The 26,373-nt window shown below is 42.4% G+C and overlaps 2 protein-coding genes across 3 annotated transcripts; one reads left to right on the top strand and one right to left on the bottom strand.

The window, feature by feature from the left end:
• Positions 1–414: 414 nt before the first annotated feature.
• LOC147141355 (tripartite motif-containing protein 16-like protein) lies at positions 415–17,969 on the top strand. Its single transcript, XM_086043390.1, has 8 exons — positions 415–803; positions 1,587–1,742; positions 13,450–13,536; positions 13,619–13,852; positions 13,943–14,102; positions 14,180–14,224; positions 15,287–15,349; positions 15,712–17,969. Exons 1-8 carry the CDS (start codon positions 450–452, stop codon positions 16,239–16,241), a joined length of 1,629 nt encoding a protein of 542 aa, XP_085899516.1. The 5' UTR covers positions 415–449; the 3' UTR covers positions 16,242–17,969.
• eef1da (eukaryotic translation elongation factor 1 delta a (guanine nucleotide exchange protein)) lies at positions 16,887–26,141 on the bottom strand. 2 transcript variants are annotated; one of them, XM_086043392.1, is made up of 9 exons: positions 26,095–26,141; positions 22,865–23,314; positions 21,753–21,876; positions 20,082–20,141; positions 18,865–18,943; positions 18,713–18,807; positions 18,426–18,632; positions 17,050–17,244; positions 16,887–16,970 (listed from the first exon to the last, which is right to left on the bottom strand). In XM_086043392.1, exons 1-9 carry the CDS (start codon positions 26,124–26,126, stop codon positions 16,932–16,934), a joined length of 1,281 nt encoding a protein of 426 aa, XP_085899518.1. In that variant the 5' UTR covers positions 26,127–26,141; the 3' UTR covers positions 16,887–16,931. The 2 variants fall into 2 exon arrangements, with proteins under 2 accessions (XP_085899518.1, XP_085899519.1); XM_086043393.1 differs by lacking the exon at positions 20,082–20,141.
• Between the last annotated feature and the right edge of the window lie 232 nt (positions 26,142–26,373).

Genomic DNA, 26,373 nt, shown 5'->3' with positions numbered 1-26,373 from the left:
TTCCGATGGCGTTAATACACCAATATCAAATATTGATACTGTCCGACGTTGAAGTATATAGAGATTTAGCTTTGTGATGGTAAAACGATTACATAGCTTGTACAGTGTACATATTTTAAAGATAACGTTTAGTTTACAATGGGGAAACGTGTATAGCTTCAGCCACCATTCTGGACACACGAATTTAAAAACAGAGCGAAGACATTTCAAAGTATTGGGGGGGTTGTTTGTTTTTCCCCAATGCAATAATAATGGTCGTCAATCATTCATGTTTGTTTTTTGTTTTTTTTCAAACCCAACTTTTCCCAAAAGTACATTCTGCAAAGCAAGCCCAAAGTCCAATATCAACATTGTGCTTTGTGACGTCGCGTCTCCCCGCCTCCAGCAGGTGCAACCTTTATCAACACACCTGTAAGACACGCCCACTTTTAAGCCCTCACGGGACTAAGATGGCGGCGGGTGCGGTGGTGACTACCTCCACTATCTCCGTGGAACAGGACCAGTTCACTTGCTCGGTGTGTCTGGAGGTTCTGCGGGACCCGGTGACCATCCCGTGCGGCCACAGCTACTGTCTGAGCTGCATCGAGGACTACTGGAGCAGAGGCAAGCCGCAGAAGACTCACTACAGTTGCCCGCAGTGCCGCCTGGAGTTCAAGCCCAGACCGCTGCTCAATCGCAACACCGTCCTGGGAGAGCTGGTGGAAAAGTTCCTCCAGAGCGGAGGCCAAGAGCAGCCGGCCGACGAGCGCCTCCGTGGGGGGCGGGGACACGGCGTGGCGGTGGCTCCGAAGATACACAACGAGGTGTTTTTTTTGTTGTTTTTTTTTTTTAATGGGAAGGTTTCACAAGGTGACTGACGTTCGAAAACGACCTGTCAGTTTGTAAATTATCACTGCGCATGCGCAGTTTAGCACCGTCTTCCGGGCCTTAATGTTTTAAAAAAATGTGACTTTCAAATTTGATTTTTTTTTACTTGAGATTTTGCTCACAGTGCTATCCAATTATATACCATAAAGAGACTGTTTATGTCCTTTAACTGTTAAAAAAAATCTTATACGAGCGAACTGTTCGCCACAAACGGTGCTTTCCTTCAATGTCAGATTGGAAAAAACGAACATGTTAAACCAAATACTTATTTGACATTTAAAAACAGTTTATAATTCTGTACGGTTTCCCGGAGTATTTGGTTTAGGAGAGCAATGACAGCTAGTCAAAATTCTAATTAAAGTATTACGTACAACAACAAAAAACAGCACGCAGAAATAAAAAAAAATATATATATATGCTTTGCTTTTTCCCCCCCACATTGTCAAGATAGATGTCATTAAGTCCGTAAATATATGGAGAGAAGAGAACCTTTTATTTATTTTAGCAAGTCCCGATTCCAAAAATTGCAAGTAGTGGACGTGGCCCCTCAAAAATGTTATAATTGCTTGTATTAATAGTTGCGGCAATGTTAAAGCTAACGTGCACTCATGTGGTTCCCAAATGTGGTTCACTGTATTATTTTTCTGGATGAAATGCGTTTTGTAAAGAATGTGGCTACGAATGTAACTGAGCGTGCATGTTTTCCGTTGTGCTAAAAGTCCAGTGTTGTGAAAGAGAAGCTGTGCCCGCAACATCAAAGGCCGGTGAGGAGCTACTGTCGCGCTGACCAACAGGGCGTGTGCTCGCGCTGCGTCAAAGGCCAACACAAGAACCATGACACAGTGCGGCTTGTGGATGAGCGGGTGGCACAACAGGTATGTCAGGGTGTCAGGCAGAGGGCGGGGCCAAGCCGGCAGTGGCCCCGAGAATCCAAACTGAAGTTTTAAACTAGGGGTAGGGTTTCAAACTAGGGTTAGGGTTTCAAAGTAGGGTTTCAAACTAGGGTTAGGGTTTCAAAGTAGGGTTTCAAACTAGGGTTATGGTTTAAAGTAGGGTTTCAAACTAGGGTTAGGGTTTAAAGTAGGGTTTCAAACTAGGGTTAGGGTTTCAAACTAGTGTTTCAAACTAGGGTTAGGGTTTCAAAGTAGGGTTTCAAATTAGGGTTAGGGTTTAAAGTAGGGTTTCAAACTAGGGTTAGGGTTTCAAACTAGGGTTAGGGTTTCAAAGTAGGGTTTCAAACTAGGGTTAGGGTTTCAAAGTAGGGTTTCAAACTAGGGTTATGGTTTAAAGTAGGGTTTCAAACTAGGGTTAGGGTTTAAAGTAGGGTTTCAAACTAGGGTTAGGGTTTCAAACTAGTGTTTCAAACTAGGGTTAGGGTTTCAAAGTAGGGTTTCAAATTAGGGTTAGGGTTTAAAGTAGGGTTTCAAACTAGGGTTAGGGTTTCAAACTAGGGTTAGGGTTTCTAGCTAGGGGTTCAAACTAGGGTTAGGGTTTCAAAGTAGGGTTTCAAATTAGGGTTAGGGTTTGAAGTAGGGTTTCAAACTAGGGTTAGGGTTTCAAACTAGGGTTAGGGTTTCTAGCTAGGGTTTCAAACTAGGGTTAGGTTTTCAAACTAGGGTTAGGGTTTCTAGCTAGGGTTTCAAACTAGGGTTAGGGTTTCAAACTAGGGTTTCAAACTAGGGTTAGGGTTTCAAAGTAGGGTTTCAAATTAGGGTTAGGGTTTCAAAGTAGGGTTTCAAATTAGGGTTAGGGTTTCAAAATAGGGTTTCAAAATAGGGTTTCGAATTAGGGTTAGGGTTTCAAAGTAGGGTTTCAAAGTAGGGTTAGGGTTTAAAGTAGGGTTTCAAACTAGGGTTAGGGTTTCAAACTAGGGTTAGGGTTTCTAGCTAGGGTTCCAAACTAGGGTTAGCGTTTCAAAGTAGGGTTTCAAATTAGGGTTAGGGTTTCAAAGTAGGGTTTCAAACTAGGGTTAGGGTTTCAAACTAGGGTTAGGGTTTCAAATTAGGGTTAGGGTTTCTAGCTAGGGTTTCAAACTAGGGTTAGGGTTTCAAACTAGGGTTAGGGTTTCAAACTAGGGTTAGGGTTTCTAGCAAGGCTTTCAAACTAGGGTTAGGGTTTCAAAGTAGGGTTTCAAACTAGGGTTAGGTTTTCTAGCAAGGCTTTCAAACTAGGGTTAGGGTTTCAAAGTAGGGTTTCAAACTAGGGTTAGGGTTTCAAAGTAGGGTTTCAAACTAGGGTTAGGGTTTCAAACTAGGGTTAGGGTTTCTAGCTAGGGTTTCAAACTAGGGTTAGGGTTTCAAACTAGGGTTAGGGTTTCAAACTAGGGTTAGGGTTTCTAGCTAGGGTTCCAAACTAGGGTTAGCGTTTCAAAGTAGGGTTTCAAATTAGGGTTAGGGTTTCAAAGTAGGGTTTCAAACTAGGGTTAGGGTTTCAAACTAGGGTTAGGGTTTCAAATTAGGGTTAGGGTTTCTAGCTAGGGTTTCAAACTAGGGTTAGGGTTTCAAACTAGGGTTAGGGTTTCTAGCAAGGCTTTCAAACTAGGGTTAGGGTTTCAAAGTAGGGTTTCAAACTAGGGTTAGGTTTTCTAGCAAGGCTTTCAAACTAGGGTTAGGGTTTCAAAGTAGGGTTTCAAACTAGGGTTAGGGTTTCAAAGTAGGGTTTCAAACTAGGGTTAGGGTTTCAAACTAGGGTTAGGGTTTCAAACTAGGGTTAGGGTTTCTAGCTAGGGTTTCAAACTAGGGTTAGGGTTTCAAACTAGGGTTAGGGTTTCAAAGTAGGGTTTCAAACTAGGGTTAGGGTTTCAAACTAGGGTTAGGGTTTCAAACTAGGGTTAGGGTTTCTAGCTAGGGTTTCAAACTAGGGTGAGGGTTTCAAAGTAGGGTTTCAAACTACGGTTAGGGTTTCTAGCTAGGGTTTCAAACCAGGGTTAGGGTTTCAAAGTAGGGTTTCAAACTAGGGTTAGGGTTTCAAAGTAGGGTTTCAAACTAGGGTTAGGGTTTCAAAGTAGGGTTTCAAGCTAGGGTTAGGGTTTCAAACTAGGGTTAGGGTTTCAAACTAGGGTTAGGGTTTCAAATTAGGGTTAGGGTTTCTAGCTAGGGTTTCAAACTAGGGTTAGGGTTTCAAACTAGGGTTAGGGTTTCAAACTAGGGTTAGGGTTTCTAGCAAGGCTTTCAAACTAGGGTTAGGGTTTCAAAGTAGGGTTTCAAACTAGGGTTAGGTTTTCTAGCAAGGCTTTCAAACTAGGGTTAGGGTTTCAAAGTAGGGTTTCAAACTAGGGTTAGGGTTTCAAAGTAGGGTTTCAAACTAGGGTTAGGGTTTCAAACTAGGGTTAGGGTTTCAAACTAGGGTTAGGGTTTCTAGCTAGGGTTTCAAACTAGGGTTAGGGTTTCAAACTAGGGTTAGGGTTTCAAAGTAGGGTTTCAAACTAGGGTTAGGGTTTCAAACTAGGGTTAGGGTTTCAAACTAGGGTTAGGGTTTCTAGCTAGGGTTTCAAACTAGGGTTAGGGTTTCAAACTAGGGTTAGGGTTTCAAACTAGGGTTAGGGTTTCTAGCTAGGGTTCCAAACTAGGGTTAGCGTTTCAAAGTAGGGTTTCAAATTAGGGTTAGGGTTTCAAAGTAGGGTTTCAAACTAGGGTTAGGGTTTCAAATTAGGGTTAGGGTTTCTAGCTAGGGTTTCAAACTAGGGTTAGGGTTTCAAACTAGGGTTAGGGTTTCTAGCAAGGCTTTCAAACTAGGGTTAGGGTTTCAAAGTAGGGTTAGGGTTTCAAACTAGGGTTAGGGTTTCTAGCTAGGGTTCCAAACTAGGGTTAGCGTTTCAAAGTAGGGTTTCAAATTAGGGTTAGGGTTTCAAAGTAGGGTTTCAAACTAGGGTTAGGGTTTCAAACTAGGGTTAGGGTTTCAAATTAGGGTTAGGGTTTCTAGCTAGGGTTTCAAACTAGGGTTAGGGTTTCAAACTAGGGTTAGGGTTTCTAGCAAGGCTTTCAAACTAGGGTTAGGGTTTCAAAGTAGGGTTTCAAACTAGGGTTAGGTTTTCTAGCAAGGCTTTCAAACTAGGGTTAGGGTTTCAAAGTAGGGTTTCAAACTAGGGTTAGGGTTTCAAAGTAGGGTTTCAAACTAGGGTTAGGGTTTCAAACTAGGGTTAGGGTTTCAAACTAGGGTTAGGGTTTCTAGCTAGGGTTTCAAACTAGGGTTAGGGTTTCAAACTAGGGTTAGGGTTTCAAAGTAGGGTTTCAAACTAGGGTTAGGGTTTCAAACTAGGGTTAGGGTTTCAAACTAGGGTTAGGGTTTCTAGCTAGGGTTTCAAACTAGGGTGAGGGTTTCAAAGTAGGGTTTCAAACTACGGTTAGGGTTTCTAGCTAGGGTTTCAAACCAGGGTTAGGGTTTCAAAGTAGGGTTTCAAACTAGGGTTAGGGTTTCAAAGTAGGGTTTCAAACTAGGGTTAGGGTTTCAAAGTAGGGTTTCAAGCTAGGGTTAGGGTTTCAAACTAGGGTTAGGGTTTCAAACTAGGGTTAGGGTTTCAAATTAGGGTTAGGGTTTCTAGCTAGGGTTTCAAACTAGGGTTAGGGTTTCAAACTAGGGTTAGGGTTTCAAACTAGGGTTAGGGTTTCTAGCAAGGCTTTCAAACTAGGGTTAGGGTTTCAAAGTAGGGTTTCAAACTAGGGTTAGGTTTTCTAGCAAGGCTTTCAAACTAGGGTTAGGGTTTCAAAGTAGGGTTTCAAACTAGGGTTAGGGTTTCAAAGTAGGGTTTCAAACTAGGGTTAGGGTTTCAAACTAGGGTTAGGGTTTCAAACTAGGGTTAGGGTTTCTAGCTAGGGTTTCAAACTAGGGTTAGGGTTTCAAACTAGGGTTAGGGTTTCAAAGTAGGGTTTCAAACTAGGGTTAGGGTTTCAAACTAGGGTTAGGGTTTCAAACTAGGGTTAGGGTTTCTAGCTAGGGTTTCAAACTAGGGTTAGGGTTTCAAACTAGGGTTAGGGTTTCAAACTAGGGTTAGGGTTTCTAGCTAGGGTTCCAAACTAGGGTTAGCGTTTCAAAGTAGGGTTTCAAATTAGGGTTAGGGTTTCAAAGTAGGGTTTCAAACTAGGGTTAGGGTTTCAAATTAGGGTTAGGGTTTCTAGCTAGGGTTTCAAACTAGGGTTAGGGTTTCAAACTAGGGTTAGGGTTTCTAGCAAGGCTTTCAAACTAGGGTTAGGGTTTCAAAGTAGGGTTTCAAACTAGGGTTAGGTTTTCTAGCAAGGCTTTCAAACTAGGGTTAGGGTTTCAAAGTAGGGTTTCAAACTAGGGTTAGGGTTTCAAAGTAGGGTTTCAAACTAGGGTTAGGGTTTCAAACTAGGGTTAGGGTTTCAAACTAGGGTTAGGGTTTCTAGCTAGGGTTTCAAACTAGGGTTAGGGTTTCAAACTAGGGTTAGGGTTTCAAAGTAGGGTTTCAAACTAGGGTTAGGGTTTCAAACTAGGGTTAGGGTTTCAAACTAGGGTTAGGGTTTCTAGCTAGGGTTTCAAACTAGGGTGAGGGTTTCAAAGTAGGGTTTCAAACTACGGTTAGGGTTTCTAGCTAGGGTTTCAAACCAGGGTTAGGGTTTCAAAGTAGGGTTTCAAACTAGGGTTAGGGTTTCAAAGTAGGGTTTCAAACTAGGGTTAGGGTTTCAAAGTAGGGTTTCAAGCTAGGGTTAGGGTTTCAAACTAGGGTTAGGGTTTCAAACTAGGGTTAGGGTTTCAAATTAGGGTTAGGGTTTCTAGCTAGGGTTTCAAACTAGGGTTAGGGTTTCAAACTAGGGTTAGGGTTTCAAACTAGGGTTAGGGTTTCTAGCAAGGCTTTCAAACTAGGGTTAGGGTTTCAAAGTAGGGTTTCAAACTAGGGTTAGGTTTTCTAGCAAGGCTTTCAAACTAGGGTTAGGGTTTCAAAGTAGGGTTTCAAACTAGGGTTAGGGTTTCAAAGTAGGGTTTCAAACTAGGGTTAGGGTTTCAAACTAGGGTTAGGGTTTCAAACTAGGGTTAGGGTTTCTAGCTAGGGTTTCAAACTAGGGTTAGGGTTTCAAACTAGGGTTAGGGTTTCAAAGTAGGGTTTCAAACTAGGGTTAGGGTTTCAAACTAGGGTTAGGGTTTCAAACTAGGGTTAGGGTTTCTAGCTAGGGTTTCAAACTAGGGTGAGGGTTTCAAAGTAGGGTTTCAAACTACGGTTAGGGTTTCTAGCTAGGGTTTCAAACCAGGGTTAGGGTTTCAAAGTAGGGTTTCAAACTAGGGTTAGGGTTTCAAAGTAGGGTTTCAAACTAGGGTTAGGGTTTCAAAGTAGGGTTTCAAGCTAGGGTTAGGGTTTCAAACTAGGGTTAGGGTTTCAAACTAGGGTTAGGGTTTCAAATTAGGGTTAGGGTTTCTAGCTAGGGTTTCAAACTAGGGTTAGGGTTTCAAACTAGGGTTAGGGTTTCAAACTAGGGTTAGGGTTTCTAGCAAGGCTTTCAAACTAGGGTTAGGGTTTCAAAGTAGGGTTTCAAACTAGGGTTAGGTTTTCTAGCAAGGCTTTCAAACTAGGGTTAGGGTTTCAAAGTAGGGTTTCAAACTAGGGTTAGGGTTTCAAAGTAGGGTTTCAAACTAGGGTTAGGGTTTCAAACTAGGGTTAGGGTTTCAAACTAGGGTTAGGGTTTCTAGCTAGGGTTTCAAACTAGGGTTAGGGTTTCAAACTAGGGTTAGGGTTTCAAAGTAGGGTTTCAAACTAGGGTTAGGGTTTCAAACTAGGGTTAGGGTTTCAAACTAGGGTTAGGGTTTCTAGCTAGGGTTTCAAACTAGGGTTAGGGTTTCAAACTAGGGTTAGGGTTTCAAACTAGGGTTAGGGTTTCTAGCTAGGGTTCCAAACTAGGGTTAGCGTTTCAAAGTAGGGTTTCAAATTAGGGTTAGGGTTTCAAAGTAGGGTTTCAAACTAGGGTTAGGGTTTCAAATTAGGGTTAGGGTTTCTAGCTAGGGTTTCAAACTAGGGTTAGGGTTTCAAACTAGGGTTAGGGTTTCTAGCAAGGCTTTCAAACTAGGGTTAGGGTTTCAAAGTAGGGTTAGGGTTTCAAACTAGGGTTAGGGTTTCTAGCTAGGGTTCCAAACTAGGGTTAGCGTTTCAAAGTAGGGTTTCAAATTAGGGTTAGGGTTTCAAAGTAGGGTTTCAAACTAGGGTTAGGGTTTCAAACTAGGGTTAGGGTTTCAAATTAGGGTTAGGGTTTCTAGCTAGGGTTTCAAACTAGGGTTAGGGTTTCAAACTAGGGTTAGGGTTTCTAGCAAGGCTTTCAAACTAGGGTTAGGGTTTCAAAGTAGGGTTTCAAACTAGGGTTAGGTTTTCTAGCAAGGCTTTCAAACTAGGGTTAGGGTTTCAAAGTAGGGTTTCAAACTAGGGTTAGGGTTTCAAAGTAGGGTTTCAAACTAGGGTTAGGGTTTCAAACTAGGGTTAGGGTTTCAAACTAGGGTTAGGGTTTCTAGCTAGGGTTTCAAACTAGGGTTAGGGTTTCAAACTAGGGTTAGGGTTTCAAAGTAGGGTTTCAAACTAGGGTTAGGGTTTCAAACTAGGGTTAGGGTTTCAAACTAGGGTTAGGGTTTCTAGCTAGGGTTTCAAACTAGGGTGAGGGTTTCAAAGTAGGGTTTCAAACTACGGTTAGGGTTTCTAGCTAGGGTTTCAAACCAGGGTTAGGGTTTCAAAGTAGGGTTTCAAACTAGGGTTAGGGTTTCAAAGTAGGGTTTCAAACTAGGGTTAGGGTTTCAAAGTAGGGTTTCAAGCTAGGGTTAGGGTTTCAAACTAGGGTTAGGGTTTCAAACTAGGGTTAGGGTTTCAAATTAGGGTTAGGGTTTCTAGCTAGGGTTTCAAACTAGGGTTAGGGTTTCAAACTAGGGTTAGGGTTTCAAACTAGGGTTAGGGTTTCTAGCAAGGCTTTCAAACTAGGGTTAGGGTTTCAAAGTAGGGTTTCAAACTAGGGTTAGGTTTTCTAGCAAGGCTTTCAAACTAGGGTTAGGGTTTCAAAGTAGGGTTTCAAACTAGGGTTAGGGTTTCAAAGTAGGGTTTCAAACTAGGGTTAGGGTTTCAAACTAGGGTTAGGGTTTCAAACTAGGGTTAGGGTTTCTAGCTAGGGTTTCAAACTAGGGTTAGGGTTTCAAACTAGGGTTAGGGTTTCAAAGTAGGGTTTCAAACTAGGGTTAGGGTTTCAAACTAGGGTTAGGGTTTCAAACTAGGGTTAGGGTTTCTAGCTAGGGTTTCAAACTAGGGTTAGGGTTTCAAACTAGGGTTAGGGTTTCAAACTAGGGTTAGGGTTTCTAGCTAGGGTTCCAAACTAGGGTTAGCGTTTCAAAGTAGGGTTTCAAATTAGGGTTAGGGTTTCAAAGTAGGGTTTCAAACTAGGGTTAGGGTTTCAAATTAGGGTTAGGGTTTCTAGCTAGGGTTTCAAACTAGGGTTAGGGTTTCAAACTAGGGTTAGGGTTTCTAGCAAGGCTTTCAAACTAGGGTTAGGGTTTCAAAGTAGGGTTTCAAACTAGGGTTAGGTTTTCTAGCAAGGCTTTCAAACTAGGGTTAGGGTTTCAAAGTAGGGTTTCAAACTAGGGTTAGGGTTTCAAAGTAGGGTTTCAAACTAGGGTTAGGGTTTCAAACTAGGGTTAGGGTTTCAAACTAGGGTTAGGGTTTCTAGCTAGGGTTTCAAACTAGGGTTAGGGTTTCAAACTAGGGTTAGGGTTTCAAAGTAGGGTTTCAAACTAGGGTTAGGGTTTCAAACTAGGGTTAGGGTTTCAAACTAGGGTTAGGGTTTCTAGCTAGGGTTTCAAACTAGGGTGAGGGTTTCAAAGTAGGGTTTCAAACTACGGTTAGGGTTTCTAGCTAGGGTTTCAAACCAGGGTTAGGGTTTCAAAGTAGGGTTTCAAACTAGGGTTAGGGTTTCAAAGTAGGGTTTCAAACTAGGGTTAGGGTTTCAAAGTAGGGTTTCAAGCTAGGGTTAGGGTTTCAAACTAGGGTTAGGGTTTCAAACTAGGGTTAGGGTTTCAAATTAGGGTTAGGGTTTCTAGCTAGGGTTTCAAACTAGGGTTAGGGTTTCAAACTAGGGTTAGGGTTTCAAACTAGGGTTAGGGTTTCTAGCAAGGCTTTCAAACTAGGGTTAGGGTTTCAAAGTAGGGTTTCAAACTAGGGTTAGGTTTTCTAGCAAGGCTTTCAAACTAGGGTTAGGGTTTCAAAGTAGGGTTTCAAACTAGGGTTAGGGTTTCAAAGTAGGGTTTCAAACTAGGGTTAGGGTTTCAAACTAGGGTTAGGGTTTCAAACTAGGGTTAGGGTTTCTAGCTAGGGTTTCAAACTAGGGTTAGGGTTTCAAACTAGGGTTAGGGTTTCAAAGTAGGGTTTCAAACTAGGGTTAGGGTTTCAAACTAGGGTTAGGGTTTCAAACTAGGGTTAGGGTTTCTAGCTAGGGTTTCAAACTAGGGTGAGGGTTTCAAAGTAGGGTTTCAAACTACGGTTAGGGTTTCTAGCTAGGGTTTCAAACTAGGGTTAGGGTTTCAAAGTAGGGTTTCAAACTAGGGTTAGGGTTTCAAAGTAGGGTTTCAAACTAGGGTTAGGGTTTCAAAGTAGGGTTAGGGTTTCAAAGTAGGGTTTCAAACTAGGGTTAGGGTTTCAAAGTAGGGTTTCAAACTAGGGTTAGGGTTTCAAAGTAGGGTTTCAAACTAGGGTTAGGGTTTTAAACTAGGGTTAGGGTTTCTAGCTAGGGTTTCAAACTAGAGTTAGGGTTTCAAAGTAGGGCTTCAAATTAGGGTTAGGGTTTCAAAGTAGGGTTTCAAATTAGGGTTAGGGTTTCAAAGTAGGGTTTAGAACTAGGGTTAGGGTTTCAAAGTAGGGTTTCAAAGTAGGGTTTCTAACTAGGGTTAGGGTTTAAAGTAGGGTTTCAAACTAGGGTTAGGGTTTCTAGCTAGGGTTTCAAACTGGGGTTAGGGTTTCAAATTAGGGTTAGGGCTTCAAAGTAGGGTTTCAAACTAGGGTTAGGGATTCAAAGTAGGGTTTGTAATAGGGTTGGGGTTTCAAAGTTGGGTTTCAAACTAGGGTTAGGGTTTCGAAGTAGGGTTTCAAACTAGGGTTTCAAACTAGGGTTAAGGTTTCAAAATAGGGTTTCAAACTAGGGTTAGGGTTTCAAACCAGGGTTGAAAAAAAAGACCAAATTGGATCAGATGATTAGCTAAAGGGCAAGTCAACCACCAAAAATTTCTTGCGATATGGCGGGTTTTGTGAAAAAAAAACAAAAAACTACCATGCATAGTGAGGCGTTTTTTGTGAAAAAAAACGGCCATGTATAGTAAGCCGTTTTTGGTGAAAAAAACCAGACCATCTATAGTAAGGCGTTTTTTGTTTTTTTTAAATGACAAAAACTTTGTCATTTTTTAAATAAAAAAAAAAAAACTAATTTGAAATGTCGACAATGTGTAATCACAATTCATTATATCAAACAATATTAAATGTGAAAATATGAGATGAACAAAGAAGTTCAGCTAAAAATTGTCTAAGGCTGGAATGGAACCCTGGTCATCCATGTCATAGTCACCTGCTCTAACCACTCAACTATGGTCACGTTGTTTCTGACAAGCTGTTCCAACAGAAACAAAGTGTTACCATCATGTTGAACGCTAAAGGCACCATTCAAAGGCATTATTGGAAATGAGACGACCATGTATACTAAGGCGTTTTTGTGAAAAAAACTACCATGTATAGTAAGGCGTCTTTTTGAAAATAAATAAATAAATAAAGGAAACGACTGAGATGTCGACAATGTGTAATCATAATTCGTTTTATCAAACAATAGTAAATGTGAAAATATGAGATGAAGAAGAAGTTCAACTGAAAGTTGTCTCAGGATGGAATTGAACCCTGGCCACCCATGTCACAGTCACCTTCTCTAACCATTCAGCTATGATCATCGCAAGCTGTTCTAACAAAAACAAAGTGTTAACATCATGTTGAATGCTAACGAATGCCAACGAATCAAAGGCATTATTTGAGACGACCGTGATTAGTAAGGCGTTTTTGGTGGGAAAAAAAAAAAAACGATCACGTATCGTAAGGCGTTTTTGGGGAAAAAAACGATGATGTCTGGTCCTTCCCTTTGGAATGACCTTCCATTGGATGTTAGGCAAGCCCCCTATTTGATGAGATTTAACTAGGATTAGGGTTTCAAAGTAGGGTTTCAAATTTGGGTTGGGGTTTTAAAGTAGGGTTTCAAACTAGGGTTAGGGTTTCAACTAGGGTAAAGGTTTCAAAGTAGGGCTTCAAACGAGGGTTAGGGTTTCAAAGTAGGGTTTGAAACTAGGGTTAGGGTTTCAAAATAGGGTTTCAAACTAGGGTTAGGGTTTCAAAGTAGGGTTTCAAACTAGGGCTAGGGTTTCAAAGTAGGGTTTTAAAGTAGGGTTAAGGTTTCAAAATAGGGTTTCAAACTAGGGTTAGGGTTTCAAACTAGGGTTAGGGGTTCATGGTAGGGTTTCAAACTAGGGTTGGGGTTTCAAAGTAGGGTTAGGGTTTCAAAGTAGGGCTTCAAACTAGGGTTAGGGTTTCAAAGTAGGGCTTCAAACTAGGGTTTGGGTTTCAAAGGAGGCTTTCAAACTAGGGTTAGGGTTTCCAACTAGGGTTAGGGTTTAAAGTAGGGTTTCAAAGTAGGGTTTCAAACTAGGGTTAGGGTTTCAAAGTAGGGTTAGGGTTTCAAGTAGGGTTTGAAATAGGGTTAGGGTTTCAAAGTAGGGTTTTAAACTAGGGTTAGGATTTCAAAGTAGGGTTTCCAACTAGGGTTAGGGTTTCAAAGTAGGGTTTCAAATTAGGGTTAGGGTTTCCAACTAGGGTTAGGGTTTCAAAGGAAGCTTTCAAACTAGGGTTAGGGTTTCAAAGTAGGGTTAGGGTTTCAAACTAGGGTTAGGGTTTCAAAGTAGGGTTTCAGACTAGGGTTAAGGTTTGAAAGTAGGGTTTCAAACTAGGGTTAGGGTTTCAAAGTAGGGTTTCAAATTAGGGTTAGGGTTTCCAACTAGGATTAGGGTTCAAAAGTAGGGTTTCCAACTATGGTTACTGTTTCAAAGTTGGGTTTCAGACTAAGGTTGAGGTTTAAAAGTAGGGTTTCTAACTATGGTTAGTGTTTCAAAGTAGGGTTTCAGACTAAGGTTGAGGTTTAAAAGTAGGGTTTCTAACTAGGGTTAGGGTTTCAAATTAGGGTTTCAAACTAGGGTTAGGGTTTCAAAGTAGGGTTTTAAACTAGGGGTAGGGTTTCAAAGTAGGGTTTGAAACTAGGGTTTCAAACTAGGGTTAGGGTTTCAAAGTAGGGTTTCAAACTAGGGTTAGGGTTTCAAAGTAGGGTTTCAAACTAGGGTTAGGGTTTCAAAGTAGGGTTTCAAACTAGGGTTAGGGTTTCAAAGTAGGGTTTCAAACTAGGGTTAGGGTTTTAAATTAGGGTTTCAAAGTAGGGTTTCAAACTAGTGTACGGCTTTCAAACCCTTTTCATGTTTGCTGTTTCAAGAGACTGAAAGCATTTCCATTTCCGTCTGGTAAAGTCAACACTGGAAAGTCTACTTCCGGAAACTCAAAACTCTGCCTGTGTGTGTGCGTACGTCACGTTTTTGTAGAAAAAACTCCAAGAAGCATCTTTGAGGTGTACACAGAACATCAAGGAAGTAGAGAAGGAGCTTCGCTATGTGGTCAGATACATCAAAGTGAGTGCGTTGACATATTTTTGTAGCTTCTAATTGGTCACCCGACGCTAACTTGAACAAAGCTTGCATCCCCGGCCATCAGCACGCCACCGAGGCGGCGGAGGAGGAGAGCGACAGGGTCTTCTCCAAGCTGCTGCGCGCCATCGAGAAGCAGCGCTGCGACGTGAAGGAGGCCATCCGAGGGCGCGAGCGGGCGGCCCTGGCGCAGAGCGAGCAGCTGCTGGACAAGCTGGAACGCGAGACGGCCGAGGTCCGGAGGAGCGAGGCCGAGCTGGACAAGCTCTGTCGGAGCGACGACCACCTCCACTTCCTTCAGGCACGCCGGCGCGCACGGACGGACGGACGGACGGAGACCACCCATTGTCAGCGTCCACTTTCTTTCAGTTGGATTCCTTTCTCATTCCAGAAGTGCAGATCCCTTCACTTCCCATCCAAACGGGTGCAGATGCCCAACACGGACACGTTCCCGTACTTGATGTACAAAACCATGCGAGGAGGCCTGGCGGAGCTGAGGGACGGTCTGGACGAAAGCCTCCAGAGAGAATTCAACCGCATCTCCGATAAAGGCAAGCGCCTCCACACGCGAAGGCCAAAATCGTGGCCACGCGTCGTCAGTGACCTTTACGTCTCTGTCCGTTTGCAGTGATTTCACTCAAGGAAACCAGCGTTCCAAATGAAAAGAGCAAAGGTATGCAATTAAGGGCGCCGCCAAGCGACAAGATGGGATTGGACTCAGGAGTCAGCAATCGTGTGGATTTTTTAAATGATTCCTGACAAACGCACAGTTCTACCCTGAGAGAACTTTTTAGACGACGCTAGCATGTGTAAATAAACGAGGACACAAAACCAAGTATTTCGTTTTTTGTCGTGGTTTCTTTTTGCCATGGAAACAGAAGTAGCGGCGTGATGAAATATTGGTTGGCAGAACTTTCAGACCCACCTGTGTGAAGTTTGCGCTGGCATCGGGCAGCACCCCAAAAAATGTCACGTTCGGCTTGCATCGTCAAAGACAGTAAAGCCAGTTAACGCTTTAGACTGGTCTAGAATTTGGACATGTAACACGCACACATGGGGACTGATTATTAGTATAGAACTGTCAACAAGTATGAAATTCACCGAAGTTGGACGTTGAGGATTTTGGCCCGACACCGGCGATATTCTTTCCCGCGCTTGCATGATTTTTCTACTCCCACATTCCAATTACATGCATGTTAGGTTCATCAAAACGGAAGTCAAAACAAACATTTTTTCAAGAATATGTTCTATGCAGGCCCGCTAGGCATTCAACAAGGCATTCTGATAAATATTGCATTTGCGGAATAAGAGTTAATCCACCCGTTTTTAGCCGTCTGCGAGGGCGGCCATTTTGTCACTTCTGTTGACTGAAAATGACATCACGGTTGCTCAGGTAACGGCCAATCACGGCTGACCTGTTTTCTGAAGCTGAGCCGTGATTGGTCGTTACCTGAGCCCTGGGTAGTTGTGATGTCATTTTCAGTCAACAGAAATGACAAAATGGCCGCCCCCCGAGTTGGGTAAAAAGCGGGTGCATTTTGCTGCTTAACTCATATTCCACAAACGCAATATTAATCAGAATGCCTGCTGGGAACATATTCTTGAAAAAAAAAATGTGTTTGGGTTGATTTCCATTTTGTAAAATCTAAATTGTTCACCCTAATGAGGACAAGCACTCTAGAAAATGGATGTATTATTGGGATAATTCGCTTTTTTCTCCCTGTCGTCTTTCTAGTGACAATAGACGCTCACATACTATACAACTCCGAACCAAAGACAAGAGAGGAATTTTTACACTGTGAGTACAGCTTTTACTTTTAAAAGCTATCGCCAGCATGTCAAACTGAGTTGCTATGTGTAGGCCAGTTACAATAGTTTTGGATTTTTCATTCTACCTTCATTTTGATTTCATTTTGACTTGGGGAGTTTTTAGAAGATGTTTTAGCTTTTATTTTTCAAAAATGCTTCGTTTTTAGTATTACTATTTCTTAATGTATGCCGTGTTTGTCAAGAAAAAATAAGTATTAGGTAACAAGTGACCAATACAGAAATAAATCAATTTAAAATACCTTGATCATCATCATGATCATTTAAATGTTTTTTTTTTTTTTTTTTTAACAATGTTAGTTTATTTCATTAACTCTAATCACCTTGGTGCAGACTACCAGGACTTAACTTTGGACCCCAACACGGCCAATCCTTACCTGAGCTTGTCCGAGGGCCACCGGGCGGCGACCACGCGTTCCGAGGCGCAGCCGTACCCGGAGCACCCGGAGCGCTTCAGCAGCTGGGCGCAGGTACTGTGCCGCGCCGGCATGGCGGGTCGCTGCTACTGGGAGGCGGCGTGGGCCGGCAAGGGCGGGGCGTCCGTCGGCGTGTGCTACCGCAGCATGAGCAGAAGCGGCGGAGGCAGCGACAGCAAGTTGGGCCACAACGCCAAGTCGTGGAGCCTGGACTGCTCCTCCGACGCCGCGTGCACTCTCCGCCACGACAAGCAGAGCCTGAGCGCGGCCGGGCCGTGCGGCAACAGGATCGGGGTCTTTCTGGACTTCAGGGCCGGGCTTTTGTCCTTCTACGATGTTTCCGAGGGCATGCTTCTGCTTCACAGCGTCCACGCCACTTTCAGTCAGCCCTTGTTCCCGGGATTTTGGGTGGGCTTGGGATCCACTCTGAAGCTGTGCTCACTCTAATTGTCAAGCCTAAATTCTGCTCACTTCATAAGGTTGGCTTGCACATTTTTGGAGTGTTCAAGATAAAAGCTGTATACAAAAAAACAAAAAAAAAACCTTAACACCCTACAGAAAAATATTAAAATGCAACCTTTTGTGAAATAGACAAAAATCCCAAACCTTTCAATTTGTTTGAGCAAGTGCCTTTTACAAACATAGAAAAATAAAACAGTATATAATGAATTGTAAATGTATTCTAAAAAGTGACATTTTTTGCACATTTCTTTAAAAATTCAGGGCAAATCCCTTTCAGAATTTCTTTGACATACTGCTTTCAATGATCCAAGGGGGAAATCTACTGCCTTCACTTTACTCTAACACAGAAAAGTAAAATATTTGTAATTCATCATGGAAAATGGCACATTTTTGAACATTTATAAAGATTTGACAAAAATCAAATTAACAATCCTAGATTTTAAAACATTTTTTGTTTGAATTTAAGACTGGTGTTTGTTGTACAATACACAGCATCTAAAAATAATGCATTCTAACGTTATACATCACGGGTCATCGTAAAGAGATTATTTTTGATATTGGATCTCATCGTTCAGGTGTAGCCTACGTCGTGGCCAGTGAACCTTAAAAAAATATGAAGGAGCCAAAGCATGGAGTTTTTCAATTTTAATGAACTATTAAACAGCAGCACTTTGTTCAGATCTTATTGAAGGCGGCAACGTCGACACTCTGCACCTGGAAGAGCGAGACAAAACAAAACTGTACCTCAAGAGCTTTCGAGTTCAAAATAAACATCTCCGTTTTGTTTACTCACAAAGTCCTCAAACTTGGTGATCTCCTCCTCCAGGATGTCTGTGCCCACTTTGTCGTCCTCCACCACGCAGTTGATCTGCAGCTTTTTGATGCCGTAGCCCACCGGCACCAGCTTGGACGCGCCCCACAGGAGCCCGTCCATTTGCACTGAGCGCACGCACTCCTCCAGCTTGCTCATGTCAGTCTCGTCGTCCCACTGCGAGGACGCAAAGCGGCCACCATCAAAACAACTTGACAAAAATTCAAAAGTGTCACTCAAACTTGACGTTTACGGCGAAGCTAAACGAAAGAATCGCGTGTATGTAACCGAAGCACACGACTTGGTCAATTAACGGCAACTTCGAAACGGCCTAGGCGAGCTCGCCAATCTAGCATGGACTTCTACACAATTGATATTGGAACACAAATGGTGCAGCAGCACATTCTGCAACTTAGCTGCCACGGTCTTCGTTTTTCCTTAAATTGTGTGTATTACCCTCAGGTGACCACATCTAAAAAGAGCAGCACAATGTCCACTGAATAAAGCAAAAACTGTTTTACATTCAATTGAATTATTACCGTACATTTTTAGACAGAATAATATTACATTTTGTACGATTTTTGTCCCAAAAAAAAAAAAAAAAAACACGTTCCAAAAATGTGTTGGTGTTTTTGGGGAGCGGAATGAATGAATGTAATTTCCATTCATTTATTTCAGTGGGGAAAATTGATTTGCAAGGTGAATGATTTGAGTTCTGAGCGTGGGAACGAAATGACTTCAAGTCATAATTTCAAGTGCCACTGTGCAGTGACAGCTTGCGATATGAGTTTAAATGCCATTAGTCTGTTCAAGGCTCGTCCACAAAACTAATGCTTTGCCAAGGAAAACAGTATTCTATGACATTGTGCTTTATGAAAACAAATTAAAATCGATGGACGGAATTTGAGACTTGCGACTTTTTTCTTTACAGCTGTAAATGACTCCCCAAGATGCTGTGATATTTGTCATTTTTCATAGTGGATCAAGCATGTGTGAGTGTTATACAGGGTGACCATAAAAACAGGCCCCGACATTCAATAGACATTTTTTAATTTTTTACCTAATCAAATGCAACTTGAGGTATCATTAGTTTGTGTTTAGAACAATTATACTCATTGGCCTTTTCTTCAGAAATCCATTTCAAATTTCAAATCTTCTTTCGAGGCTACTACTTGTCTAATTGTGTTTGTTAGCATTAAGCTAAGCGAACTACGTTGTTTTAAATGGCAATATGTGACCGTAAACAACTGGGAGTGACATATGGAGGCCACTTTTTAAGGAATTTTTCAATATTTGTATATTAAGTGCTGCTGACTGAAGTGAGAGATCATGTCTGCTAGAGTCGGTCGGGGACTTACAGGCTTGACGTCCAACAAGATGGACGACTTGGCGATCAGTGTGGGCTTTGCGGCCTTCTTGGCGGCGTAGGCTTCCACGCGCTCTTGCCTGAGACGGGCCGCCTCTTCGTCATCGTCGTCGCTGCCGAACAAGTCCACGTCGTCGTCGTCGTCGTCGTCGTCGTTTTCTTCAGCCCGTTTAGCAGGAGCAGCCTGGACGGGCGCGGCCTGGCAAAGGAAACGGGATTAAGAGACGCGAGGGAAATAGCAGAAGGCGTGACGACGGCGACGCGCCGGTCCCCTCCTACCTTGGCGGCGGGGACGGCAACGGGCGCGGGGGTCTTCTCCAGCTGAGCCACTCTGGCCTCCAGCTTCTGCAGGGCGGCCCTCATATCGCCCACCACTAACAGAAGCCTCAGTCAGACAACCAGTCGGGCTATAAAAGCGTCAGTGAGCCCACCTTTGTGCAAAGTGTGGTTCTCCACCTCCAGGCTCTTCATGCGGGCAATCAGCTCCTGCTCGCCTGAATGTGGGGTAGACTGCGGGAGTGGGGGGGGGGGGGGCAGAAAGTGAGCGCACATTTAAGGAAGGTAAGGACGCTATGTCACGTTATAGTGTCACACTATAATCACTGAGATTCAATTCCATGTCAGCATGCACATAATTATGAATTAAATGAATTAAAAGATGAGATCTCTTGCAAAATGCCCCCCCCCCCCCCCCCCCCAAAAAAAAATTCCATGATAATAGCTAAAACTGTCACGACTGTAATAGCCTAGAGATGCCACAAGAGGGTGACACTGGACTATTGTCTCAATGATGCTCCGAAATTCAACAGTTCCGGCACACAAAAGATGGCTGAGCACAAAAACAGCAAATACAGTAGGTGAATTTTGCCATCAAATAAAGAATAGGTTTCAAACCAAATATCCCGTTGGTTATTCCAATTAGATTTCAGATAATTCCTAAATTAGAATATTGCTGCAATTTTAGACCACACCGACTCAATTTGCGCCAAGGGAGTCAAAAAGAAATTCTCCATCTTTGGCATCTTCTCAAGTTCACATCCTCATGCATGTAATGTCATTCAATACAATTTCACAGCGCTAAAGAGGTCTAAACATGGGTTGCAAAATGGCACAAACTTACAACATATTTTAAACTTCGGAAATTAGTAATTGCAATTATATTTCCGATAAGTCATCAAAACCATTTGTTTTTTCACCATTAAAAAAAGAAAGGTTTGGAGCACAGGATTTTTCTCATGTATTCCAACATAAACACGGATGAAAATAATTAGTTGAGTGAATTTGGAATTGGAAACAAAAAATATGATGTAATAATATTAATCTTGTCTTATTCGTTAAGTAGTTTCGAAGTTTCTTTTTCCCGACAATTAACAAAAAATATGAAGCTATTTCTAGCCCATGTTTAGCTCATAAGTACTGTACAGTTTGCAACAAAATTACCTTACACACCAAAACCCAATCAATGTAATTCTGTTACCAATGGAGTATTCCACAACAAATTCATATTTTATGATTATTATGAACATGATGCAAAAAAAAAAAAAAAAATGGACAGATGCCAGTGTGCGTGCGATGTTATGTTGATGATTTCACACAAGCATCAAACGGTCCACGGCAGCCATGCGGCGTTGCCACACACTCGACTTACGTTTCTGTGCTGGCGCTTTTGCGGTCGCCCTTTGTGCTGCTGCTGCACGCCACTTTTCACCTGCGGCGTTTGAAAGCCGCGGGTGACGGGAGCACGGAGAGAAGGTTACATTCAAATAGAAAACAAAAAGAAACATGAAGCCATCACTTGAGTCGCATTAGGAAACGATTCACTTTGCTGATTTGAAGAAACGAACGCCAAAGAGTGGATCTCCCAGCAAGGCATAATTGCGGCGTCATCATCTCGAGGGCTGTTTTGCTAGTTAGCAGGCTACTTCCTGGTTGTGGTTGGCGCATTTTCTTCTTCTGCCAATCGCTCGTTCGGATTTCTCGTTTTTGGTTAACGCAAATGAAGAGACATTTTAGCCTAGTTTTTATTTTGTAAATCACATTTAGTCTTGTTTTTTTTTCTTCGTCACTAATAAGGCATTATAGATTTAGTTATTAATCATCACGTGACCGGCATTTTCGTTCCATCTCGTGTCATCTCCCTCACGTGATTAAAGTGTCATTGACTCAAGATATTTCGTCATAATTTTTGTTGACGACGGTGACAGTGCCTGCCACAGGGGGTGCCCAAGTACAGTAAAAAAAGATCATTGATGATAGATCAATGGAAAAAGAAGAAGAAAAACAAGATGATTTCATCAAATTTCGTTCTCAAATTTGTACTGGCCCAGTCAGGCCAGTATGAGTGAACTTCGGGTGGCCCGATACAGTCACTTTGTGGCCACTGACAACTGTTAATCAATCTTACGTTAAAACACCAAAAGTCATAGAAGGCCAAAGAAAAAGCAAAACATTTGCCCGTTGACGAATCAGCTCGCAGCTTGAATTAATATTTTTAAGTCCTTTCTCCCATTAATACCCCCCCTCCCCCTAAAAAAAAAATGGAATGTACAATTTTTGGGGGTTTGAGGTTTCACATGAGTTTTCCAGTAATCCTGCAAACTAACCAGCAAGGACACGAATTGCGTGTCATCAGTGCGCACCTGGCAGAAGTCCATTTTGTCAGCGGTCCGTTGGCATTTGCTCTTATCTAACTGAACTTTAAAGCTGATAGTGTTCGGCTGAACAAGCAAACAAAAAAACGCCCCAATGTCCACCTGCACACCTGGCGGTGCGGCTGCCGTTTTTCCACACTGCGCACACGTCTTGGTTACGGAGAGAAATTAAGTCGCCTCAGGAAACTGAGGCAAGATACGATGGTCCGTATTTAGCAGCCGAGCCTAGAAGAGGGAGGGAGACAGCTGCCAAACCACCCGACCTCACTCGCTAAGGCTTCTAAAATGGGCACACACACACACACGTGGGTGGGCACATGCACACAGCTGTTTGTGTGTGATGATGTAACTGAGGCTTAAACCAACAGAGGCCAGCGACCGATAGCGCAGCGGGACCTTTCAGGGTCGAAGCCTTTAACGCCAGCGATCCAAAAATGACCACTGCGAATTAAAAGCACATATTAGGTCGATATGTGACAAAATCTGTAGGACAAGCTCGTCTTGCGGGGTGGGAAAAAGGTCAAAATAACACTAAAATGGCTTCGTCAAAAATGCCAGTCTTCCAAATGACTTCAGGCATGTATTGTTGACGCTTAAATGATTGAACACGGCAAGTTTTTGAATACTGTATTAAAAATAAATAAATAAAAAGATAATGAAGGATTCACCTGTTGCTGCTTGGGGGCGGGTCCGTTGGCACCCTCATAGAATGTCCTCTCGGCCTCATCGTAGCGGTGCTTGTCGAACCAGACCTTCTCGGCAGCGAGGCACTCGAGTCCACTCATGTTGGCGCTAAGGATGGGGGGGAAAAAAACCCAACTGATTTACACTTCGAATTTAGTCGAGATTTGCACTCATAACACTTCAGATGCATCGTAGGACATTACCACACACTCGTTGGCCACTTCATTAGTGGACTGACATTACCTGCACAATGGAATAAGATCCTATAAAAAAAAATTTTTTTTTAAAAAGGCTTACAAGAGAAAAAAAAAACCCTGTTGTGGACGAGCACAAATATTTTAGCGGATGATGTTTCTTTTGCGAAACAACCGAAACATTACAAACACCTCAGGATGAAGCAGTGCACCAACTATAAAATATACTTAAAATGGCATTTCTTCCCCAAAAAAAAAAAAAAAAAAAAAAAAAAAAAAAAAAAAAAAATCTGAAACTTCACCACTAGGTAGCGCAACAATCAACATGGCCAGTGAGTCAAATTTTACACTTCTGTCAACAATCGGCTAAATTTAAATCCCATGACCATGTGTTTGTTATTGTGGTCGTAGTTAAACTGAATCATAAAGAGTTGTTTCTGATCTAGCGTCATTCTTGCTAGACGCACAGTTTTTTTTGTCAACGCTCATACTGACCTCACTACATTATGCAGATATTCTAAGGCAAGTCACTGGTGAGTGTATAACACACACACACACACACACACACACAAACTATGAGCAGTCAATTAAGAAATGACTGATTCTCTTGAGAAAAAAAAAAACAAAACACAAATTACATGCAACAATGAAACAAACTGCCGCTTGTGTCAAATCAACACATTCCACGGCCGGCGAGGCAGACTGGTCGGCTCAGCAGGATTATCGCACAAAAGGCCAGAAAGTTACATCCAGTCATCAGGCAGCCACATTTGTTCTGCTTTGATCGCGATTTTTTTTTTTTTTTCATGACAACATGGAGGCCAAAGGCCAGCGCAAGGCAGACAACTAATACACGTCACATCTCGGCCATTCCTCGCGCGTCATACTTTTCCCGTCCCGACCTGTTGTCGCTCTCGGAGAATCCCTTCCTCCGAGACTTGGGCTCCTTGCTCCCTCGGCCTCCCTTCTCCGTCTCGGACGAGGTGCGGTAGCGCCCCCTGCTGTAGCGCCGCTGCGGGGTGCCGGACGACTTGACCGTAGGAACGTGGGCGCCGTCCTGCTGGTGACGCTTGGCCCAGTGGCCCCTGGTGTTGGGGCTCCTGGGCGAGGACGACAGCTGCTTGAAGATTTCGCCGCGGGCGGCGGGGCTTCGTCCGAAGGAGCCGCCGGCCTCGGCCGAGGAGCCCAAGTACTCTTCCTCGGGCCCCGAGCTCTGGTTTTCCGACTGGGACAAGCGGGCGTGGCGCCGCATCTTCCCAAACTGGAGGTTGTCTCCGCTGATGATGCTCCTCTCCGGCGTGGCGGCGGGCTTCGGGGCCCCTCCCTGCTCGGACATCAAATGATCCATCCCGCTTTGGGGGGGGAGGGGTGGGAAAAGGTGCTTCAAGCAACAAGTGGCAGCTAACTTTCAGGGCGTACTGACACTAGGCCGTTCAAAGTGTGGGCGGCTGGGCTGGTGTTGCCCCTCCCTCTCTTGTGTCCTCCACCATGCTGATTTTTAAATCCGTTATCATGAATAAATGCCGACAGGAGCCATCAGGTTAATCGCAGGGCTGCTCGATTATGAATCATTATTATTATTTTTTTTAATCACGAATATTTTGGTGAGAATTTAAATCAAGATTATTAAGACGATCATTTATTTTTTGGGACAAAACAAGAAAATGTTTTAACGTAAAAAAAAAATATAAGGACAAACACATTTATTTGAAATATTATATAAGTTCCTTTTGGACCAAACAAAAGCGATCAAATTAGTTTAAAAAAATTTAAAAAGGTGCAAATGTAAAAAATTCAAATGTGAATTCTTTGTGTATAAATGCATATTAATGTTTTTTTTTACGATTCTGCCAATTTTGTAATCGTGGAGTGTAATAATTGTGATTGAATTTTGATTAATTGCACAGCCCTATTTAATCACTATACATAACGATTTTTTTCATCATTTTGTTTCTTTCTATTCTGCAAGGTGGCTGTTATGTGAAACTGGCAAGAGGAGTAAATAGAATCAACTAATATGTATGTATTGGGTAAAATGTGATTGGGTCAATCCGTGGGGGCCGAACTACAAGTCCACTGTGAATGGCCTCGTGCAAGTACACCCATAAACTGTTTTTTTAAAAATGCTCTCAAAGGGTGATGATTGATCAAAAAGCTTCATTTGCACCAAATACCGTTTATGTTCATTTAAGGAAGAACAGAAAAACAAGGCTCAACATTCAAAATGTCTGCCGTCGTGCATGTTTAGAGGGCTGCCAATTAAAGCGAATGGATCAATCTCACATCACATGACACTTTTAAACTCAAACGGGCTTTTCTCAATGCCACACAATTACAATTTACAGTGGAACCTCCAAATTCAAACGCCTCTTAAGTTGCACAAAACGTACAATGGTCATCCAGCCATCTTGTCACTTTTTAAGTTCTTCAAACTGCGCAAGTGTGTTTTTGTGTTTCCTTTGACTTTTAGTGATGCCCCTATGGAAGGGTAATGTGATGCCAAAGAAAAAAGTGACGATAATGGCATTTACACTTGTCTTCATCCTGGCTGCTCAGTACACACGGTAATCACAATTAGTCAGTACACTCGGATTTTTTTTGTAATCACCGTATACACAGCTGTTAACTTATTTTTACACTTGAATAAAAGTCAAGAAAGCTTAAAGTCGTAAAAAAAAAATTCTTTTTTTTGTTTTTTTTTTTACATTAGATAACAGACAACAACTATAGTCTCGTCAAGGTATTTTGATGGCGACAGTTTGAGTCAAACGGATCATTTTTATAATTTCCCACAAACTGTGTTGGACTTTGGAGGTTTCACTGTAATCTATTTTGATTGACAAGCAGTAGGATACAAAAATAAACCACACCAGCAGTGCTCAATTATGAGGTCGAATTGAAAGCACGATAAAAAATAAATAAACAAATAAAAGCACAATAGACATGATTTCATTGTAATTAATTCAGTGTGCTCCCACTGATTAAAACAAAAATCGCGAGCCCAATAAAACCAAAACAGAAGTTAAATTAGCACCACACAAGCGGGTGAACAATTCAACAACAATAATAAAAATAAAAAAAAATAAAAATAAAAAAATTTAAAAAATCACCTGGAAATTTACAATCATATACGGTCAGAGCTGGGCATTCCGCCTATGTGACGGACCGGTCCGTCTACCCGTCGCTGACAGACGCCCGTTTTGCTGACGGTTGACGGGAATTTTTTTTTATTTTTTTAAATGGACTGACTAAGCATAGTCCCAAACCCCTTTTTTAATCCATCATTCGTCTGTCGTCCGTCAGTTTATTTTTCGCAGCGGGGCTTCGATGGCCGTGGCGAGCGCGGCGAGTGACAATAGAGAGTTGTAGTTGCCTGGGGGACAAATTTGAGTGATGGACCAGGATGTGAACAGGCTTCCATGGTGCAGTAACTCATATCGGCCAGCGGACGCCCGTTTACAATTGGAGGCAGCCGGGCCTATAGACGGGTACTATTTTTTTCCTTGGGGGGGGCAGTAGGTGAATGACTGACGACGGAAAGGTACCCACGATACAGACGGATGAAAATAGAGGCTCAATTTTTAGTAAAATGCCCAGCTCTGCATACGGTTTGCTGTTATGCATCTTTGAAAGGGGAGATATTATGGAAATTGTCAGCTATAGAAATATAGTCGCTCACTTGCAAGAAACCCTAAAAATTGGATGACTTCAGCAAGACAAGGAAGTGGGTGTGTAAAGGTTGCTATAATCCTTGATCATTTGGTACTTTAACAATAGCTTGTCAAATGTGTTGTTGACTTGTGAAAAAGAAACCATAATAGCTCGCCCTTCAATGCAGCCACTAGAAAGGAAACAGAAATGCATTTAAGTAGTTCTGTCATCATTCTTTTGCAGGTAGGTGATTTTCGATTACATTCAGCTTCACGTATAATCATTTCCAACAAAATTAATGTGTTTTCTTATACCGCTTGCATTTTACCACCAGATAACATGCTGATTCATCTACGAGCAGTTTCATCAGTTGATGCTTTCCATGCAAGTCAATTGACACATTTGAATTATTACACCAGGCAGGACACATATTAAGAGCATGAGTTTGATAAAATAATACAGGCACATGTCCAATACTCACCTTTGCTGAAATGAGAGATCAACGGACAACATGGGAAATACAAAAAATATTTAACTTTGACATAATTTCAGACAAACAAATTATTAGGTGCACCCGTAGCATCTAAAAATCTGCAGCTGTATCGGGCTCAGTGATTTCAAAGTGGTTGGTTGGAAGAAAAAAAAACGACAAACATTAACAGACATTAATCGTTGCTGATAACCCACAGGTAACCGATATCAATGGTTCATATCGACGTTGTCCGATATGAGACAACTCCGTTGAAGTTTTTGACAGCTG

The sequence above is a fragment of the Filicampus tigris genome, chromosome 10, assembly GCF_054856515.1.
Source record: "Filicampus tigris isolate MCC_2025a chromosome 10, RoL_Ftig_1.0, whole genome shotgun sequence".
In the NCBI taxonomy this organism is placed as follows: Eukaryota; Metazoa; Chordata; class Actinopteri; order Syngnathiformes; family Syngnathidae; genus Filicampus; species Filicampus tigris.
Note: the sequence above shows the minus strand (reverse complement) of the source record. Positions and strands in the feature narration are given on the sequence as shown.

Excerpts from the sequence above, each read along its gene's own strand:
- LOC147141355 (XM_086043390.1), top strand. The coding sequence starts at position 450 with ATGGCGGCGGGTGCGGTGGTGACTACCTCCACTATCTCCGTGGAACAG. Across the intron at positions 14,103-14,179 it reads CAACCGCATCTCCGATAAAG|TGATTTCACTCAAGGAAACC; the intron begins GCAAGCGCCTCC and ends GTCCGTTTGCAG. Across the intron at positions 15,350-15,711 it reads AAGAGAGGAATTTTTACACT|ACTACCAGGACTTAACTTTG; the intron begins GTGAGTACAGCT and ends ACCTTGGTGCAG.
- eef1da (XM_086043392.1), bottom strand. The coding sequence starts at position 26,126 with ATGTTGTCCGTTGATCTCTCATTTCAGCAAAG. Across the intron at positions 21,877-22,864 it reads TTCTCCGAGAGCGACAACAG|CGCCAACATGAGTGGACTCG; the intron begins GTCGGGACGGGA and ends CCCCATCCTTAG. Across the intron at positions 18,633-18,712 it reads TTGCCGTCCCCGCCGCCAAG|GCCGCGCCCGTCCAGGCTGC; the intron begins GTAGGAGGGGAC and ends TTCCTTTGCCAG.